The sequence below is a fragment of the Mus caroli genome, unplaced genomic scaffold (genome assembly GCF_978045245.1).
Source record: "Mus caroli unplaced genomic scaffold, Mus_caroli_1 scaffold_7, whole genome shotgun sequence".
NCBI classification, from domain to species: domain Eukaryota; kingdom Metazoa; phylum Chordata; class Mammalia; order Rodentia; family Muridae; genus Mus; species Mus caroli.
Genome location: NW_028227262.1, coordinates 11,502,723 through 11,523,854, shown reverse-complemented (window position 1 = coordinate 11,523,854; position 21,132 = coordinate 11,502,723). Strand labels below are relative to the sequence as shown.

Below are 21,132 nucleotides of genomic sequence, written 5' to 3'. Positions count from 1 at the left end.
GTGGCTGACAAACATCAACAAGATTTTATGATTGACCCTTTGGAAAACGGTGATTGAAATTGTGATGAGACATCAGCTCACATTCACCAGTGTGGCCACAATCAATGGCAAAAGAAGCTAAACGCTGGCAGAACCTGACGAGCATGAGAGTGGTGCCTGGCACAGGGATGGGCGTGCTGGAGAGGCAGGCATTGAGGGAAGCAGCAGGAAATGGTCTTAGGCAGTAAAAGAGGAGGAGATGTACTTCTGGGCACATGATCCCAAGGGTCGGGACTCTGAAGGTGCCTGCACAGCTCTGTTTGTAACAGCAGTCTTTATGTTACATGATGGGTGTATGCAGTTTAACTGTTCAGTAACAGATGAGTGGATAGAAAGGAAAAAGTGTTGGTTGCATCATATGCTTGCAATCCAGGCGCTTGTTGGGTGCTGGTGGATAGGGAGTTCAAGGTCACTCTGGGCTACATAGTGAATTCTCAGCCAGCCTGGGCTATGTGAGGGCCTGTCTTAAAATAACCAATAATGACGTGTTCTATACACCGGAGTATTATCCAGCCTTAAAAATGAAGAAAATGGGGGTCAGAGAGATGGCTCAGTGGTTAAGAGCACTGACTGCTTTCCAGAGGACATGGGTTCAATTCCCAGCACCCACAAGGCAGCTCACAAGTATCTGTAACTCCCAAGATCTGACACCCTCACACAGACATACGTGCAGGCAAAATACCAATGCACATAGGATAAAAATAAATAATTTTTAAAAAAAGTTTTAAAAAAGGAAAAAAATGAAGATGTCATATGCTATCACATATGTGAAACAGGAGGGTATTTATTTAAAGGGAATAAATCAAAAAGGAAGGAAGACTGTCCATAATACCAAAACCACATGTACAAAATTAAAGACATATATGTATATATTAAAGTTAAAACCACACAAGAAGAAGTTAAAGTAAACTAAAGCCCAGAAATGAAACAGAAAGTAGAAAGTCAGTTCCTATGATCTTCAAGGAGAGATGGAGGGAATTTGTGGACATAGAAATTCTGTGTTTGGAGAAGAAAGAGGAGTATGGAAATCCACTTTGCTGAACTCACAGGGATGTGGTGTGAATATTCATCTGAGCATCAGTACAGACCTGAGTTTCTTCCCTTACAGGGGAAATTACATGTAGGTAAAAGAAGTCAGTAGAACTATGGCCACAATAGGCAAGACCTTACACGTCCTAATTGAAGTAAATAACATAGTCCATCACTTCTGTTCCTTCGGAGAGTTGGTTAATATCAGGATGATGGGAAAGACTGGCCGGAAGGTTCTAAGTTGCAGTTAGAGTCTGGAAGATCTGGTGCTGTTATAAAGCAGAGTGACTGTACAGAACAGCAGGGTATCGTATTGTGTGCTTTATTTGTTTGTTTTGTTTTGTTTTGTTTTGTTTTGTTGTGACAGGGTCTCACGTACCTCAGTCTGGCCTCAACCTTGTTTAAGTAGCTGACACTGGCTTTGAGCCTTTGATTTTTCTGCCTCTACCTTCTAACTGATGGAATTACATGTATGTGCTACAATCCAGTACAAGTTCAAGTATTTTCAAAAGCTTTTAAAAAGGATTTTGAATGTTGTCTTAGCCATAATGAGATAATATGGGTTTAACCCAACTGAAACATTAAAGATGATATGTGTGTATGTATATTGAAACATCATGATACCCCGATAATATGTATGTTTCCTACTTTTATGTATCCATTAAAAATACATTCAGAAGCTGAGAGATGGTTTAGTGACTAACGACACTTCCTGCTTTTGCAGAGAACCAAAGTTCAGTTCCCAGCTTTCACATCAGCCTGTAAGACTAGCAACAAAGGGATATGATATCTAATGCCCTCTACTGGCCACGTCTGGCAACTTCACTCACTAAGTACCAGCGTCTGTCTGTCTGTCTGTCTGTCTGTTTGTCTGTCTATCTATCTATCAAATGTAACTTAAAAACCTTTAAAATAAACAAATTTATGGTTCAGGCCTACTGCCACATGCCTGTAATCCCAGTACTCAGGAACTGGAGGTATGAGGATCCTGAGTTTAAGATTAATGTGACATACCCGGAGAAGTAGAGGCTAAACCGCTCTACACAATGAGATCTTGTTTGAGAAAACAAAACAGGAATGAGAAATGTGGACACCAACCCGGTATCAAAACCCTCCACCTACCATCTGTCCTGCCTGCAAGATGTGCTGGGGCAGTGGTGGCCCAGAGCTTGTGGGAGCCGCCAACCAATGTTTGGTTTATCTACTGTCTGGGTGGCCAGGAACTGGAGACTAGATAACCCAGAGACCTGAGAAAAAAATGAAATAATTGCTAATAATGTTCTACTGTGCGCATAGATAGGCAGGTGCCTTGTTCACTGGTCCTCAGAGAAGCCTCCTCTGGCAGAAGATGGGGGAAGGGTGCAGAGACCCACAGCCAGACGTTAAGTCTCCTCAGGTCCTTCCCTCCGTGATTTGGAGATGGGGAACCCGGAAGGAAGGACTGTAGGACTCAGATGGGATGGATGGAGAACACCAGAAGAACAGTCAAATCAACTAGTCAGGGCTCACGTGGGTTCACGGAGACGGAAACTGCGCGCACAGGGTTCTCAGGGATCTGCACCAGGCCCTCTGTATATACGCTATGGCTGTTAGCTTGCTGTTATCGTGGGACTCCTAATAGTGGGAGCAGGTGTGTCTCCCATCTTTTGCCTGTTTCTACCTATAAACAATGATGACACTGAGAAGTTTATTTCTAAGTATCAGACATAAGTATTCACATAGTGTGTAATGAGTATTATTGTATCATGTATGTAAATGTTTGTCGTGACATAGATGAATGAAATTCTAGAACAGTTGTGATTTGTGCTTGCCAGAGTGGGACAGAGAAGCCGTGAAAGTGGGTGAGTGTCTGAGAGCTGGGGTCCCCACTCTCGGGGGAAATAAAGGCCGACGTTGTCCGGCTCTGCTCTTCTCCGCTGTAGTAACTGCAGACTCACGCAGTTCTGAGAGTTCAAGACATCGCAGGGAATTTAAGAAGGGGGTAAGGGACTCACGGTTCTCTGGCTGATAGATCAGGTCGCCGTTCTTCATGTAAAGAGTCACCAGGGCGGTGAACACGGACAGAGAAGGAAGCAGGATGCCAAGGGCCCAGGATCCCAAGGGCTGGATGCTTGAGATTCCCAGAAAGACAACAGCTGCATTCAGGTTTGCGGACCAGGAGGCCCTGGGGCACAAAGAGAGAAAGAAAAATCCCAGTGGTCATTGTACACACCTCGAGTAGAGCTGTGGGCATCTGATTTCACTTAGAACCGGTGCCAGGTGTCACTGTCTCCCACACAAAGCATTTCCTCATTGTTTCACAAGATTAGGAGCACTGCCTTCCTGTTATGTTCGTTCCTTGTCCCTGTTTCTATTTCTGCTTAGAATACATGCAGGGAGAGAGTGGATCCCCTGTGAGCCTAGAAAGTGCCTATCATTTGAGAACAAAAAAAATCTCTAAATACAGAAAGACTCTAAAACTTCTGGATTTCCCTGTTTAAATCCAGGTTAGGCATTTAGTCAAAGAAAAGAGAGAGGTTTGAACAAAACCTCCTTCTACCTACCCTGGAGTTTGCAAATTATTTCTGGGAAAATACTCTCACCTCCCAACCGTTCACGGGATCGGCATCTAGCATCAGATTTTAAGGGCTTAGAATCCGATGTTATAACTCTAACCATGTCAAGTTAAAAATCTGCTGTTGAGACATGATATGATGCAATATGATATGATACAATACAGTTTACTCACAGACATTCCCCTCGAGCATTTATATTTCAGCTGTGCAAATTCTAATGTTGTTCCTTGGCTTAGGGACATGTGTCTGTGTGGCAGTGTGATTCATGTGTCTGTGTGATTCATGTGTCTGTGTGATTCATGTGTCTGTGTGATTCATGTGTGTGTGATTCATGTGTGTGTGATTCCTGTGTGTGTGATTCATGTGTCTGTGTGGCAGTGTGATTCATGGGAGTTCCTCATGGCATGCCTGCCATGACATCCGGTTGATTTTTTTTTCTTCCTCCCCCCTCCCTTACCACTCCTCCTCCCACTCTTCTGCCCTTCTTTTCTCTCTGCCTCTCCTTCCTACTCCCTTTCCCCTCCCTCCTCCTCCCAGCTTCCATCCACTTTCCCTCCACGAACTTCTACACACTTCCTCCTGTACCCCCTTCAGACACGTCCCCTGAGAGAGACTTCCTTCATACACCCCCTTCCACCCTTACCACAAATTCACACCCTCTATCCATCCCTTCAAACACACTGGTCCACATGCGTCCACCATCTCCCACCCACACTCCTCCCGTCACCTGCAGTCAGCAATCCCCACAAGCTCACTCACCTCTACTCCACAGCCTCTCTTCTCCTCTGTCTGTCTTCTAACAGACCCCGTACTCTCTTCACAGAACTTCCTTACTGCTACCACTGTCAGCAAACCACCTCTTCCTGCCCGCTCCCCTTCATGTGTTTCCTACACCCATCATTCTCCTTCACAAACTCCTTTACCCTCTATTGAAACCCCACATCCACAATCCCTCTAGCCTTCCATTTGCCACTCTCTCCACCCACCCCATCTGTCCCCAGAACTGCTATCCACGTACGGTTCTACCATCCATCCAACGTCCAGCCTCCTCTCCATGCCCTGTCCTTCCACCCAAACCCCTTCCCACTCTCTACCACACACTCACCCATGCCTCTTTCCTCTACCCTGCCTTAGTTCCCTCTCTACTGTTCACCTGTCATCCACGTGCACATCTGCATCCCTCAATACTCTTTCACATGCTGTCATCAACACCTCCTTCCACACACATACGCCACTGTCTATCCACCATCGACATAATGCAATATCCGTTTACCTGATCCAACCATTCAAATCCACATCCACCCATCGCCCACCTGCATCCATCTTTTTAATAGGCTATCTATCCACAGTTCACCTCCACCAATTCTTCATGCACTCAGTCCATCCCTATCCACTTCAACGGCCCCAACCCCACCTTACCCACCCTCATCTGCTCATATCCACTCCCTATCCACCTCCTTTTGTACTCATCTATCCCTATCCACTGAGACCCACCATCCATACAGCTTCTACCTGCCACACTCATGCAGTGCCCACCAGCACCCACTCCCCATCTACCTCCCATTGGCTTCACAGCATACCCTGTACATCCTCATCTACACTCTACCAACGTCTCATCCAACCACTGTTGCCCTGTGTGCGCCCTCCTAATTACCTCCATTCACTCTTCTAATCCACATTCCCATTGGTTCCTCCACCTACCCCCATCTTACCTTACCCCCAGCCATTCCCATCTCCTCCCTCCTCCCCTATTCACCTCTCCCTCATCCTGTCCCATCAGGACATTCCTCCTTACTGCCAAATAGGGTCCATTATATAAACATTTATTCTTTTTTTGTTTGTTTGTTTGGTTTGGTTTGGTTTTTTGAGACAGTGTTTCTCTGTGTAGACCAGGCAGTCCTTGAACTCAGAAATCTGCCTGCCTCTGCTTCCAAGTGCTGGGATGAAAGGTGTGCACCACCACTGCTCGGCAACATTTATTCTTCATTCATCCATTTGTCTGTTGATCGACATTTTTTCCTAGCTCATAGCTATTACAAACGCGGATGTTCAGATGTTTGTACAGATATGGGCATTCACTTCTTGTAGGTAAAAGTCTAGGAATGAAATGCCCAAGGCTTATGGTTTATGTATACCTAATAGAAGAAACTTACAAGTGGGTTTTGAGACCCTGAGGTATTTTATGTTGTGATCACATTTGCGAATGATCTAATCCATTTACACCATGGCCAACGCTGAGGATGGTAGATTTGTATCAGTGTCTCATCGTCAGTAATGATACCCACCTTACTCTAATGCGTTCTGGCTTTCCATATCTTCTTTGATAAAGCTTTTGTGCAAACATGTCTTCCCCTTAAAGAGAAAGTTGGTGCTGGGAAGATGATCTGTGGGTAATGTGATTGTTCTGCAAACATGGGACCTAGCTCAGGTTCCAGCTCCCATGTAAAAAGCCCAGCACAGCAAATCACTGTTATCCCAGTACTGAGAGGCAAAGAGTGGAGGGTTCATGGGGCTTGACTGGCCAGCCGATGTTGCCAATTCATAAACACTATGTTCAGTAGGGAGCCTTGCTTCAAAAGTCACATGGAAAATGACAGGAAAAGACACCCAATATTGACCTTTCACTTGCACACACTTATATATGAGTGTGTGCACCCACACACACAGCACACACAGCACACACACAGCACACACACACATACACACACAAATTAAAAAGGTGGCTTTCCCCCCTTAACATTGCATTTAAAATCTTTATATGTCTGTAAATGAATTCTTTATCAGTTGGGTAGTTTTACAATCCTTTCCTTTCAGCCTGGGACTTGTCTTTTAATTGTCTTACCATGGTCTGGATGGCACCCACTTGCTAGGTTTATTGTCTTTTACAGGTCAAGCTTCCAATGTGGTTCCTACGAATTCTTTGCCAAACATGAGTTCACAGAGTTTTCTCCTACTTATTCTTCAGGAAAGAAACCTGGAACTTGGAGAATTGAGGTGAGCCATCTGGCTGGATGTAGCTGTGCCACAGGCCCAGGAGGCAAAGCCATTTGTCACTGTGCAGCCTACAAGTAGGAACTGGGTTCAGTGATCTTTTGGTGCCTCTTTCCCGGACTCTGCAGTTACCAGTTTTATGACACTATTATTTCCTTATTCATCCTGGCTTTGACATTTGATCAACGTGCTTCATCTATCATTAATTATAAATATTGTCCTTCTCCTTTGAAATGGTGGTCAGAAGACATGAATTGGAGCTAAAATTTGGTAATCATTCACACCCCAGCTGACCTTACACGCCCTGGAATTCAGGGTAATTTTAAAAAGAAGATCATGTCTTTTAGACAAAGATTATTTTAAAGAGTTTAGTTTTTAAAAAAGTTAGCTATATGGTGCTAAGTAAGTGTCTCTGCTCCATTTTTCCTCCAATCCTTATTTAGGAAATGAGAACTGTGGCTGAGGCCTGACGGTCTGGAGGGAAGGGATACAACGTCCAGAGATGTAGAGGATCCTGCAGGGCTTGGTTGACCACGGGAATTTATTAGGGTTTTATTCTCAGATAGCCAGGGGATATCTTTGGGGGAGGTGGGGAAGTGAGCATGGAATTGATCTTGTCTGACTTTAAATAAGAAGGAAGTAAATGACCATAGTGTTGGCTCCATGATTGTAGAAAAGGCAGGACACTGAGTCACAGCCATTGTGATAGTTTGGACCACAGGTAAGCAAGAGCTGGCCAGGGCGCCACAGGGAAGGGGTTGGGTGTCAGGTGCAAGAAGTATGAGTGGGAAGGGGGTATACCTTGGGCTGGCACTGTTTCTGTCTCTGTCTATGATTTTTTAAAATCTCCCTTGGCTTGTCCTGTCTTGCTCTTTAAGTTCACCTCAGGTCTCTTCAGTGCTCTGACATATTCTACTTTTTCTGGCCTCTGTACTTCCAAAGAATACAGCCATTTCACCTGTGACAGTTCAGCTTCTCATGTGTAGATTGTCATGCCTCTCACGGTCACCATTTTATTCTGCATCTTTGCTTCTCTATCCTTACAGTCCTAGTACAGAACTAGGCCCACAGTGAAAGAGCAATACATAAGACATTGACATATAAGAAAAATGTAGGCCGTTAGACTTCTAATGACTGACACAGGGGAGAAGGGCTGGAGGAATGGAAATAAGACCATGATAACCAAATTGGGTTAATGTAACCCATGAGTGAGAACTTATTTGTCATGATACCGGTAAGGTGCCAAGTTAGCATTTTCTAGGAAAACCAGGTAGAGTCCCTAGGTTCAGCCTGGGGTTAACCTTCCATGCTGTGGCAAGCTGTCCTCCTGAACTGTGGCTATAGCAACCGAGAGGTGGGAGCCAAAAGCAACATTTAGTTCCGTTTACTTCCTAGAGCGCCTTCCCCTCTCAAAGATAAGCAGACGCTATTGAGAAAATGCAAGACCTTCAGCCGTTCTTCACTGTATCACAAGCTGATAAACACCCAACTGCTCCAAAGAGGGTCAAGAAAGATGAAACAGAATACTCGACGATTTAAATCTTGGGAAAGCTAGCTCGGAAACCTAAAGAATGGGGGTGCTGAGTTATCTATGTGCGGGAGGGGATTTCACGCAAAGCACTAAATGTAGTTTAGCAAATGCCACCCCACCTATTTGATTGTGTAATTTTCTGAAAGAATTACTTAGCACAGACACACTCTACGTTTGTCTTTGCTCTTCCATGAACAGGACAAGCCGCAGATAATTAAGGGTGAAATTATGTATGTATCACTGGTAAAAAAAATAAGAAAAGAAAAACCTACAGTCTTAGAGCTTACCATTAAGACTCATTTCATCTCAGAGTTCACCAGTAAATTGAATGTATAAAACACCTCTCACACTGAAAGTCAGAGAGCAAAGCACCAAAGCAAAACAAATACCGTGATTAAGGGAAATTGAAAGCCGCGGCAGGAACACAATTCTTTAGTCCACGTTTAAGTCTGGGAGTGGAACTGCAAATAACTGGAACCAGGCGGGCGATTTAAAAAAAATGTTATGGCCCTCGGATTTCTCATCTCAAATCTTGGCCGTCATTTTGGCTTTGTTTTAAACATTTTCTTAATTTATTCCATGGTACCTTGAAAGTCATACCCATGCTTTGCCATTTCTTAGATGGATAGATTTACTTTAAGTGATTTTTAACAGAAATAACCAGAAGTGGTCTTGGCTAACCTGTGAAGCTCTTATGCACGTGAGAAGGAGATCTCCTGGAAGTTTCCAGTCTTCCTAATGTGAGGGACCCCGGAGAGAACAATGTACTCTGCCCTGACAGACATAAAGATGACTTTGTGGATTCGTGACTGTTGAATGGGACAGAGGCATGCAGGAGGGCCACTGAAACACATGGACACTGATTTCATGGTGGGTGGTACTGTTCTAGCATAATCCTGAGCCTCCTGAAACACGTGAAAGAATATTATGGCAAGTGAGTTTTGGAAAAGCAAGGAATAAACAGAAATGCTATAGTTCTTCCTTGTTGCCTGGCATTGTTTCCCCAGCAGAGATGCTGAGAGATGCTGAGAGATGCTGAGAGATGCTGAGAGATGCTGAGAGATGCTGAGAGATGCTGAGAGATGCTGTGAGATGCTGACTGTTTTCTGGATGAGTCAGCTCCAAGGGTCAGGTAGAAGTTGTAGATGCAATTGACGAACAGCAGCTTCCCCTTCCCCGGATCTCTGGTACGGTTCTCTATTTTATCCCCCTCCATTTTCCCTCCTTGCCCCCTCTTTTCCCAATACCTAGTTCTTCTTTCGGGAATCTCTAATGTGGGATGTTTGGGGGTCAGGATTGATAATTACTGTTTTTAAAGGGCAGTAGGGGATTCCAGCAAGATTTCAAGTGTAGTTCAGAGTCACCTCATCCTTGGTACATAGCCAAGGCAGTCCTTGAACTCCTGATCTTTCTACCACTTTCATATATATTATATATGAGATTAATTTGTAATAATTCACTTATAAATAGTCATTTTTATCTGCCACAAAATGTACATAGCTCCCCCAAATGAATACAGATAAAACCTGCTTTTTTGCTTATTTATTTATTGGCTTCTTTGAAACAAGATCTCTATATGCCTAAGCTGTCCTCTAAGTTATCATGTAGCTGAGGAGAGCCTTCAACCCCTAGACAAGCACCCACCAGTGGTTCTCAACTCTGTTCTGTTGGCTTGAAAATGCAGAAAACAATTTCCCTTCCCTGTGCCCTTTGTCAAACTGATATAACCAAGAGCCCTGGGGTCCAGGAACTGGGATATTTCCAAAGAATACTTTGATAGCTTTAATATGCATCTAAAGCTGAAACTCATTATCCTCAGGGTTCAGGATATGTGGTAGAACAAACACTTCTTAAAATAAAGACTCTACATTGAGTCCATGTTCAACTCAGAGCATTTCTGTCTGGGATAGACATTGTGTAGGGTCAATGTAGGTACACATTTCTGAAACTTGGGGGATGGCATAAATTCATCTATGTCGCCTTCAAGGACCGGGTGGGTGATTGACTTGGGATTTGATTCTGTCTAATTCACTGCAGGAATCCTTAAGCATCACACCGTGAAATAGAGACAGAATGTAAATTATCAAGTAAAATAAGTATAGAAAATGTGAAGAGCGATTTGAAGCTGACGGTGGCAGGCTTTAAAATTACGGCCATGAACAGATTTAATTTTCCACCATTCTTTGGCTTCCAGGAGGAAAAAAAAAACCCCTGCTCAGGTGAACTTACATTATCTCCAGTGTGCTGGCTCAGAACTTCGTGCCTCAGAACCCAGAAGTCCCTGAAATAGATGGGTTCTGATCTGGGTCCATACATACACCAGGGCGCTGGCAGATCTCTCTCAGAGAACGTTAGCGTTACACTTCCCGTGAGGTACAGCGTAGCAGAGGACTCTGTTCCAGGTGGCACTGTTGGCGAGGAGTGGGTTTCTCCGCAACGTTTGGCAACCTTACTCGGAATGGATGTTTTCAATTGCTAAAACTTCCAGTCTATACTGCTTACCAGGATCACTGGGAAGCTTCGGATGGTATGGAACAATGACACATCTCATTGAAGGTCTCACAGCTATGAGCATCTGACATCTGTGCAGAAGGCAGGGCTAAGTGCACACTTCAGCTCTTAGAGACCTAAGTGGGTGTTGTCTTTTGAAAGGTGTTGTTGACACTGATCGCTTTTTTTTTTTTTCACGTTTGCAATGCTTGGGATTTTATCTTTTTCTTTGTGGCACTGGTAATTGAACCCGGGGGGCCTCATTAACACTGGGGGTACATTTCTACCCTTGAACTATAACCTCTGTCCATCCATTAAGGGGTTTTTGGATTTGGGGAAAACAATTGAATTAACAGACAATCCATTTTAACCACAGATGCCTATCACATGGGTTTTCTTTCCTAGCAGAAGGATAAGGAATTTTAGCTATAACTTGTTCATTGTTCAAGAATAATAATAGCTATTAAGATTAAAGTGCCAATGATAAGTTAGGGTAGTCTGTGCATAAGCAACAGCGGGTCCCTGTGAGGAATTCCCGCAATGTGACTGGGAAACCCAGGTCTCTGTAAGCTACTAACCTTGCTGGAAGCCATAGCCCTCCCAAGTGACAGTCCTCATTTCTCCCAGCAAGTTGGCTGTCCACCAGTAGAGTGTCTGTCCACCTCACCCCCAACCCACTCAGAATGTTCTAGAACAGACTTTTCATTTGTGTCTTTTTCTCTATAAACTGTATAATGTAGATGATGACTAGATGTGTGCTGTAGTTTGGTATTTAAAGCAAAAAGGCAAGCAAGCCCAAACAATGAAGTCCAGCCTTGGGTGACTAAACCCAGCAGGCCGGGTTTAGTCACATCGAGGAGTAAGAGTGAGTGAGCTTCGTCTTCTTTTCTAGACGCTCGTGTCTTCAGGCTCCAGAGACACCACTTGATTAGTCTCATCAGAGATTTTAATGAAATTAAACAATAATAAAAAGTACTTGCTAAATGTGTTGTTCCCGAATATGGCCTGGCTCCTCCTAGCCCCCCCAAATTCATTGTTTTCCAGTCTCCATCCTTTTACCCAAACCTCTAACGAACAAATCCACTGGGAGTCCTCTCTGTTTCCCAAAGAAAGTAGTTCATTCATATAATGTCCCCTTTGTCATCAACACCGAGAAATGTCACTTTGATTAAACACAACCCTGAATGACTAAAACCACAGTACAATAAAGTCTCTGGAGCTATCTTTCAGAACAACTGATCGCTCTCCAGTCTTAATCCTCCGGAGTCTTATTTAATCAAAATGATGTTGCTAATTAAGGATTAAAACTTCTGAATAGAATGAAAAAGGATTTCTTTCTCCTTCGGGCAGGTCAAGGAGGCAAAATTTCCTATGAGGGAGTGAGCGTCCTATCTTCCTTTGATAAACTGCAGCCTTCCCTGACATTAGGACCTAATCCAAAATAGGCTTCAGTGTTTTGTAATACTAATATGGAGGGGTGGGAGAGGAAGAGGAGGAGGGAGGAGGAAGAATTCACTTGCATAGTTGCATACATGTAGATAACATTGACTCTAAACATTTTTCTTTAGTGCAGTTTTTAAAAACCTGCAAGTGTTTTGCCTCCATGTATGTTTGAACCTTGTGCCTGCATGGTCCCTCCCTAGTCCAGAGGAGGGTGTCAGATGCCCTGAAGTGGAGTCACTGGTGGCTTTTAGACATGCGTGGGTGTTAGTAGCAACTGGGCTTGAATCCTTCAGAAGAGCAGCAAGTGCTTTCAACCACTGAGTCATCTCTCCAGTCCCTCATTTAATGTTTTAAGATTATTTTTTTTCAACATTTTTGTCTGGGTGCTGATGTCGGCCATGATTTATTATGAAGTAACAGTGGTGGAGAGATAGCTATTCTTGACAATGTTGGGAACCTGATTCACACAACACACACACACACACACACACACACACACACACACACACACACACACACACACGTCAACACAATGCTTCCATGTTTGCTTTCAGTTGTTATGAAAAATGTATGCACTAATTAAGTTAAAAAGAGGACAGTGTGGTTTCATAGCTCCCAGGATTTCAGCCAGTCCTTGGTGGCTAACCCATTGTGTTAGAGCCTCTGGTGAGGTAATATCTTACAGCCATGGCTGGAACCAAATGCGCCAACAAAGCTGCTCACCTAGTGGTAACCAAGAAGCAAGTAGAACAAGAGGAGAGAGTCAGGATTCCACTATCATCTCCTTCAAAGCCACACCTTGTGTTCTATGAGGCTCCGCTGTGTGAAAGTCCTCTATGGTACCATAGGCTAGGGACCAAAACCTCCAGTACATGGGCCTTTGGGGAGACATTTTGGATCTAAATGTCACTTTCCCACATACTAACTAATCCATCCTCTAGGTGAAAAGTGTGAAATGGCTGTCCTGTGTACTTTAACAGTGGCTCAGAGATGTTTGACACCCACTGATGAGTAGTGCGGACCCCAAAGAAATTCCACACTGAGCTATGAACAGTGAGACTTCATTAACTTCATATGTCAATCTTTTTCTTGAATTTCTACTTCATAATATATAAACTTGTTCCTTTAAAAACATACAGAGCCTAGGAAGATGGCTCAGAAGGTAAAGGGCTTGCTGTGAAATCATGAGTGCCTGAGGTTGAGTCCTAGTACCCACATAGAAAGCCAGGTGTGGTGATGCAGCCTTCTATTCCAGCCACAGGGAGATATGGACAGGCAGGTCCCTGGAACTCACTGGTCAGTGAGTTCCAGGGACCAGTTTGCTTGTCATAAAACTTAAACTCTTCAGGTGTTGGGGTGATATGGATGAGAAATAAGAATCCTGGCAGGTACATAACATGCCTGAGACACTCTTTTCTCCATTGCCATCTCCTCTTTACACCAGCCTTGCCTGTCAGGTCTGTGGCAATGTCAGCATAAGTACTATAGCTACCATTCTTTGGGCGCTTGTTCTTGGTCTGCAGCAAGTTCTCGGTCTGCAGCAGACACAGCTGAGAAAGTGCTGGTGCAGCCTTCAGACAGGAATAAACAACCTGGTCAAGGTCAGCCGCTTATGGTAGGAGTGGTGAGACTTCCACCAGGCCTGCTTGGCTCAGGGTCATATTCTACTCATCGGGACAAAGCACTGTGTGTCTTCTTACTTGGAGAATGAAGCCATCAGTTTTTATTAGGAGGTTGCCAATCCTGGTTTACAGCTGATCATGATTTATTCTGGATTTATTTTATTGTTTATTTGTGTGTGTGTGTGTGTGTGCTTATGTCTGAATGCCTGTATGTTCACATACCTGTGTGTGTGGCCAGAAGAGGTCACTGGATCACCTGGAGCTAGAGTTATAAGCAGCTGTGAATCACTTGAGCAGGGTTCTGGGAACCAAATTACCAAATTACAGTTTTCTGGGAGAGCACCAAGTGTTCACCATATCTCTGACCTTGACCATGACTATTGACTGACCCATCATCACAGATGTCATCACACTGCCACTGACCCAGCCCAACTAATGATAAAGGCCAAACAGTGAGAAAACCCAAACCAGGACCCAATGCTGTCACTCTGTCTTCTATCCTATCAAATGTCACTTACCAGTTACAAAATGGCATTGGCTTCTTTGATTCCCGTTCCTGACTGCCACACATATCTGGTGGACAGACGACAGCCCTTATTCCTCCTGTGCCCAGGCAGAGAGTCAGCAGTGCTACATGAAACAACCCAGCCTGCACCTCCACAGACGTGTTGTTAAACCCAGGATAAGCGCCTCTGTAGAAATTCTCCGCTGGAAAAGCCAGCATGGATAACAAGGCAGTGCCTGTTGGTAGAGAGAAAAGGAGACTACTTGCAGCACAGATGTAGACTCGCTGGAGCATATAAGCCCTTTACTCTGGAAGGTTCATGGCTGTATGGGTGTCTTACCAGCATACTTAAAGTTGATCTTTGCAATTTCAGGGATGGCTTGAATTTCCTAAGTGGCTCAGTGGTTCAGAGCATGCTCTGCTCTCATGAGAGGACTCAAGTTCAGTTCTGTGGTGTGGCTGTCAGATGCCCTCTTTTGGCCTTTGTGGCTTCACTCCCATACACATAATTGAAAATTAAATACCAAACTTGCAAAATTTTTTTTGGTTCATTTGTAATTGACTCATATATAAAATTTTATTAAAGAATTCTCTTTATTGCATGTTTTAACTACACCAAGGTTCTGGGTTTTGTTTTACCCCTCACTTCCAGTTTAAACCATCTTTCCTCTAAGAATGTATAAAGAAATTACATCAATTTTTAAACAACATTAAAATAATTCAGAATTGTTTTATGTGAAAATTAAGCCATTTGTTGTGGCAGAGTATACCTGTAATACTGGCTCTCAGGAGGAGGGAAAGGTCAGGAGTTTAAGGACATCCTTTGGGCATGTTTGTCCTTGCTTCTCGATTTTCTCACACAGCTTCCTGGAGCCTTCCTGGCACACACAGAGAGATGAGAACCTGGGGCAGGGGCAGGAGTGTGTCCTGGGTCATGCAGACCAGTCAGGAGGACATAGGGCACAGAGTGACAGGGAAGCTTGGGTATCATCTCCACTTTTACCTTGTGGTCCCTGATTTGGTGACTCTGCTCTTCAAATGGAAATCGCTGAGCAGCCCCCCTTCTTTGCTAAGTTGTCCATTTGTTGCCAAGCATCTTCATATGCTATATTGTTTCCTTTTGAAACTAACATTGGGGTGTCAGTTGGTAGAGCTCACCTTTTCCCGTCCTCTTGTCCCTCCCACCTCCCCTCCCTCCTTCCCTCGTTCTCTTCCTCCTTTCCTCCTTTCCTCCTTTCCTCTCTCTCTCCCTTCCTCCCTCCATCCCCTTCCTTCATTCTCCTTTTCCCTTTCTTCCTTCTGTCCTCCCTTCCTGTGCTACTAGGGCAGACTCTCCTATATGCTAGGCATGCTCTTTGTCATAGAGCTACATCCTAAACACTATTCATTATTATTATTTAGTCCATTTGATTACTTTTGTTCTGTTCGATTACTCTGACATTACCATTTTCGGTATGAAATTTTGCAAAGTTGTTATGGGTGGGTAGTTCCTCAATGACACATGAGGTTCTACAGAAATACAGATTGGGTACCTCATTTAACATCTTCTCTATATGGCTTTACCAGGTGACCAATGTATGCATTTGATTATCATTCAGCAGTGGGTTGACTGTTTGTGAGAGTGGACCCTTTAAATTATTGGCTTTGACATTCTTTCTTTCAAGGTCAGCCAGATGTGGCTCAATATGTTTCTCTAGTATTTGATCTTCTTGCCCAGAAGTTTGATGTGAGGTTTGGCAATTCCAAGTTATCCAAGAGTGTGCTCAGTTCATCTGGTCCACACAGTAACCACCTACAATCTACTTCCAGACCACATGTTACCCCTGTATAAGTAACAAAGATGTTCTACTTGCAGCCTTTGGGAAAATGTCACAACACTCTGATTTCATGTGAGCAAGATTTCACTTCTACAGTAAAACTTCAGTAAAACTGATATGTGATAAAATGCAAATAAATCTGCAATACTTTTGATAAGATTTTATCTCTTTGATGTGAGGCATTGTGTCCTGCATAAGTTGTCTGCCTGTATCTTTAAGCCCCGTGAAGAGAGGTGTTGCCATATTTTATTGGAGGTCGTGGGGGAACAACTCAGGAGTGCTTGGTTAGGTCAGAAAGGCAGACACACAGAAAGCAGTTGCATAGCAGAAAGGTTAAGTGTATTTATTGCTTGTAGAGACCAGGGTATTTTTGGGGGGTTATCTCTCAGGTGCCAGCCACTTTGATTTTAGAGACGGGGCCTCTCAGGGACCTGTTGCTTGTCAAGTAGGCTAGTGATGTGTAGTGGTTTCCTCTGAATTTAAACATTCTTTCCAGGAAAGAGAGGTCAGGAGATCTCGGAGGTAACCTAAATTCACATGTCCAGGGAAAGATGAAATTTTGAAGATTCACCCAGTCCCCTCTCCAGAGTCATAGAGGCAATAAACAGGAGTTGAGGGAGGAGAACATGTTGGAGATGGTTCTGTGGTGGTGGTGCCCATATTTTGAGTCATTCCCACGCCTATAAATAATCCTTCACCCACATCCCCCTTAGTAACCCCAACAAAAATTCAGTGGCTCACAAAATTGAATTTTGATGTAACTATTACTTTAGTTTGTCATAGATTCTCTACTTGGAATAAGTAAGTGTGTGTGTGGCAGAGGGTTAGTGTTTCCTAAGAGAGGTCTCTTACACAATAGCAGGCAGCCTGCCTTCATCTCCCAGTGTTGCTAAACTTGAGTACCACCACATCACGAATTTGGACATTGATTCTGGGGATGAACTCAGCTCTTAATGTTCCCATGACAGACATTACTGACTGAGCCATCTCCCTCCCCAGCCCATGCATCTGCAACCATCTGGGTCTGATAACTGCATAGCTAAACTCAGAAACTAACAATAAACACGGGTCTTGACAAAACAGCAGGAGCAAGAGACTTCACAAATCTCAGGTTCAGAGTGAATATTTGAAGGAGTTTACTGTTTCAGGCAAAGAGGAAAATAAATAGGAGAGGAAAAAGTAGGGATATAGCCAGGCTCTCATTGTCATTGAAGGTGAGCACAGACCCTTCCAGAAGAACACACTTCATATACATTGTAAAGGTTCTGATATGCTAAATTTGGACTTATTTTTAGATAATAGAAACAATATGGATACAACATGAAGCAATATGTATTCATTCTTTTTCAGAAAGTTGTATTGGTAAACTGGCATGTGGGCTGGAGCTGGACAAAGGGCTGGTAGCTCAGTAGGTAGGCCGTGGTCAAGAAGAACACTATTTCAGGCAGAGGCTGGACTTTAGTTGGAATCTCTAATATTTAGTAATGGCTTGCAGTGTTATGGCAGTTGTGAGTGGAAAGTTCAGGGTATGACTTATAGTAAGAAAACAAAGCCAAGCTCAGCACCACGGGAGGCTCAGTAAGATGACTGTAGTTTCAAGGCCTGATAGAACCACACAGTGGTTTTCTATCCTGAGTGAGGTAACCCAATCACAAAAGAACTCACACAATATGTACTCACTGATAAGCGGATATTAGCCCAGAAACTTAGAATACCCAAGATATAAGATACAATTTGCTAAACACATGAAACTCAAGAAGGACGAAGACCAAAGTGTGGACACTTTGCCCCTTCTTAGAATTGGGAACAAAACACCCATGGAAGGAGTTACAGAGACAAAGTTTGGAGCTGAGACGAAAGGATGGACCATCTAGAGACTGCCATATCTGGGGATCCATCCCATAATCAGCTTCCAAACGCTGACACCATTGCATACACTAGCAAGATTTTGCTGAAAGGACCCAGATATAGCTGTCTCTTGTGAGACTATGCCGGGGCCTAACAAACACAGAAGTGGATGCTCATAGTCAGCTATTGGATGGATCACAGGGACTTCAATGGAGGAGCTAGAGAAAGTAACCAAGGAGCTAAAGGGATCTGCAACCCTATAGGTGGAACAACAATATTAACTAACCAGTACCTCCAGAGCTCTTGACTCTAGCTGCATATGTATCAGAAGATGGCCTAGTTGGCCATCAGTGGAAAGAGAGGCCCATTAGTCGTGCAAACTTTATATGCCTCAGTACAGGGGAACGACAGGGCCAAGAAGTGAGAGTGGGTGGTTGGGGGAGTGGCTGGGGGAGCTTGTGGGGGACTTTTGGGATAGCATTGGAAATGTAAATGAAATAAATACAAAAAAAAACCCCAAAAAACAAAAAGCAAAAACAAAACTAAGACAGTCCAGGCTGCTTAGAAAGATCCTGTCTCAAAATAAGAAGGTAAAATGAGAGACCATGTAGCTCAGGGGTGTAGGGTTTGTGTGGAATGTAGCCTGGCTTCAATACTCTGTGTGTGTGTGTGTGTGAGAGAGAGAGAGAGAGAGAGAGAGAGAAGAAAACCATCTAACACACTAAGAACAAGGACACATGGGGAGGCAATCTAGTTCTTTTTGCTTGGAAAAATTCCAAAGTTCAGATCTCCCTTTTCTATCCCAGAGTGGTGACTTATCCAGTTCAGACTTATAGAAATAACAACACTAAACAAGAAAATGACCTAATGCTTGTGGTGTGGTGTGCTGTCCAGTCAAGGAGAATTCATCTTTCCTTATCTTGCTTACTCTTTCTCCTTATCAGAGTGTTCCCTGACACACAATAGCAGCCTGCCAGGGCTGACTCACCCAGGTCTACTTGTCTCACACTCACTGCCACTGTCAGAGAACCACTTCACCTGGAGACTCTCCCTGCACAGTACCTACCCAGGCTCTTCAGCTCACAGCCTGGAGGTTACCTCAAGTCCTTTGTCACATTAATGCTTTCCTGGAAATGGTTGCCACGGTATAATGTCTTGAACATTACTCTTGCTTAAACCACCATGCCGAGACCTTTAGTGTCTCCATTTAAGCAGTCTTGGTGGCCATGTGTGCTGTTTGTTGAGGTCAATGATTCACAGCTGTTACTTCCATCCTCCCCTTGGCAGCTGCTTGTCTAGGAAGGATAACTGAAGGGTTGATTCAGCATAAAGTTGTTCAGAGCCAGGAAGACAGGACAGTGGGTAAAAGTGCTTGTCATGTGACCTGATAATCATGAAGCCCTGTAAAATGCTGGGTGTGGCAGCACACATCTGTAGTTCCTGTACTACTAGGTTAAGATAGGAAGGAGGCAGAGGTGGGAGAACTGGCTGGAAGCTCACAGGCAAGCTACTCTGGAATAGGTGTCTTATTAGCAGAAAGAAGAGAGGCTGTCTTAGTCAGGGTTTCTATTCCTGTACAAACATCATGACCAAGAAGCAAGTTGGGTAGGAAAGGATTTATTCAGCTTACTCTTCCACAATGCTATTAACCACTAAAGGAAGTCAGGACTCAAACAGGTCAGGAAGCAGGAGCCAATGCAGAGGCCATGGAGGGATGTTACTCACTGGCTTGCTTCCCCTGGCTTGCTCAGCTTGCTTTCTCATAGAACCCAGGACAGCTTAGGGATGGCACCACCCACAATGGTCCCTCCTGATTTGTTCACTAATTGAGAAAATGCCTTACAGCTGGATCTCATGGAGGCATTACCTCAAGGGTCCTTTTCCTGTGATAACTCCAGCTTGTGTCAAGTTGACACAAAACCAGCCAGTACAGGGACTCTGCCTCAAACAATATGTAAGGGAAAAATCTACTTCCAAAAGTTGTCCTCTCACCTACACACACACACACACACACACACACACACACGCTCTCTCACGCACTGGTAGATTATCAACCAGCTTGTTCTTTATGCCTCGTCAAGCATTTCCAAGCTTCTGTTCATTGTTCTTTGTGTAAACAACCATCCTGTCCTGTCTGAATTCACTTATTTTTGAATCATATCACTTGATCTTAAAATCCAGAAAACATATCTTTATATGAACTCTAATTACCATATGATTAATTATAAAAGCCAAACACTTCTTAGTTTATTCTACGTGAACGTCCACAACCTTTTCAGCATACTTCTTCCAGTTGTGAAGCAAATGAATTCCGTGTTTCATAGAGGATCTCCCACAAATTTGAGTTAAAGCACAAAGAGGGCAGGGGGCATTGCGAGGTGTATAGGAGACTGACATACAAAGATACACTTAGCATAAAATATAGTAATCACAATGCTCTAAGTATTAAAAATCCTGGAAAACTCAATGTACACATCTACTAACAGCCTAAATAATACAAAGAATGAAATAAATTGAAATGATATATCTTATTGTATTTTATGCTAAGGACAGGGTGGGAGCAAAATTAAAAATTCTTAACAAAAATGTATGTATCTATGTGCCCTTCCCCAATTACTGTCATTAGGGGACACTCACCTAGGAAATGTAGAGATAAGGCTAGGTACATCAGTTTGTTCTTTCCGAAGTACTCATCCGCAAGCCATCCCATGAACACAGGGGTAAGGACTGAGGCTCCAATAAAGCCCAAGTTGAGCATGGCTGCCTGGTGGTTGTAGGAGCCAAGCCTCCCTGTGCAAAAGGGGATCATGTTGCAGACGACTTCGAAGAAAGTGAACCTCTCACACAGCTCCACCAGAAGCAAGCAGATTCCAACTCGAAAACATCCATAATGGCCCACTGTCTTCCACTGCTCAGGGCCACCATGTAAGACTAAGGGTGTTTTTTCATCATTTATGATGAAGTCTGTAATGGACATGGCTGCTTTTCCTAGACTATCACTTATGTGAGTTGCTTGGACCTAGTGTCTTTTTTTTTTTTTTTTACCCTATTCCTCTAATGGAAAAAAAAAAAAGATGGCTGCTTGGAATTTCACATCTCCATGCTAGAATTTCTTGAGCTTTTTTGCACATGAATGCTATTTTTTGATGATCTGGAAGCCCAAGAGAGAAGACCTGAGCATTTAAACACTCAAAGCTCAGCACAGCCACATCTGATTTGTTTGTTTCATTACTTAGAGACCAAATTAGACGCTTCATCCAAA

General features: G+C 43.7%; 1 protein-coding gene across 1 annotated transcript in view; it reads right to left on the bottom strand.

The window, feature by feature from the left end:
- Slc15a5 (solute carrier family 15 member 5) overlaps positions 1-20,847 on the bottom strand; it is an 80,423-nt gene extending 59,576 nt beyond the window's left edge. The window contains exons 1-3 of the mRNA XM_021165677.2: positions 20,508-20,847; positions 14,219-14,441; positions 3,063-3,232 (exon numbers count right to left, since the gene is read on the bottom strand). Of these exons, the coding sequence (XP_021021336.1) occupies positions 3,063-3,232; positions 14,219-14,441; positions 20,508-20,847 (733 nt within the window). The remainder of the gene's footprint in view (positions 1-3,062; positions 3,233-14,218; positions 14,442-20,507) is intronic.
- Positions 20,848-21,132: the final 285 nt, after the last annotated feature.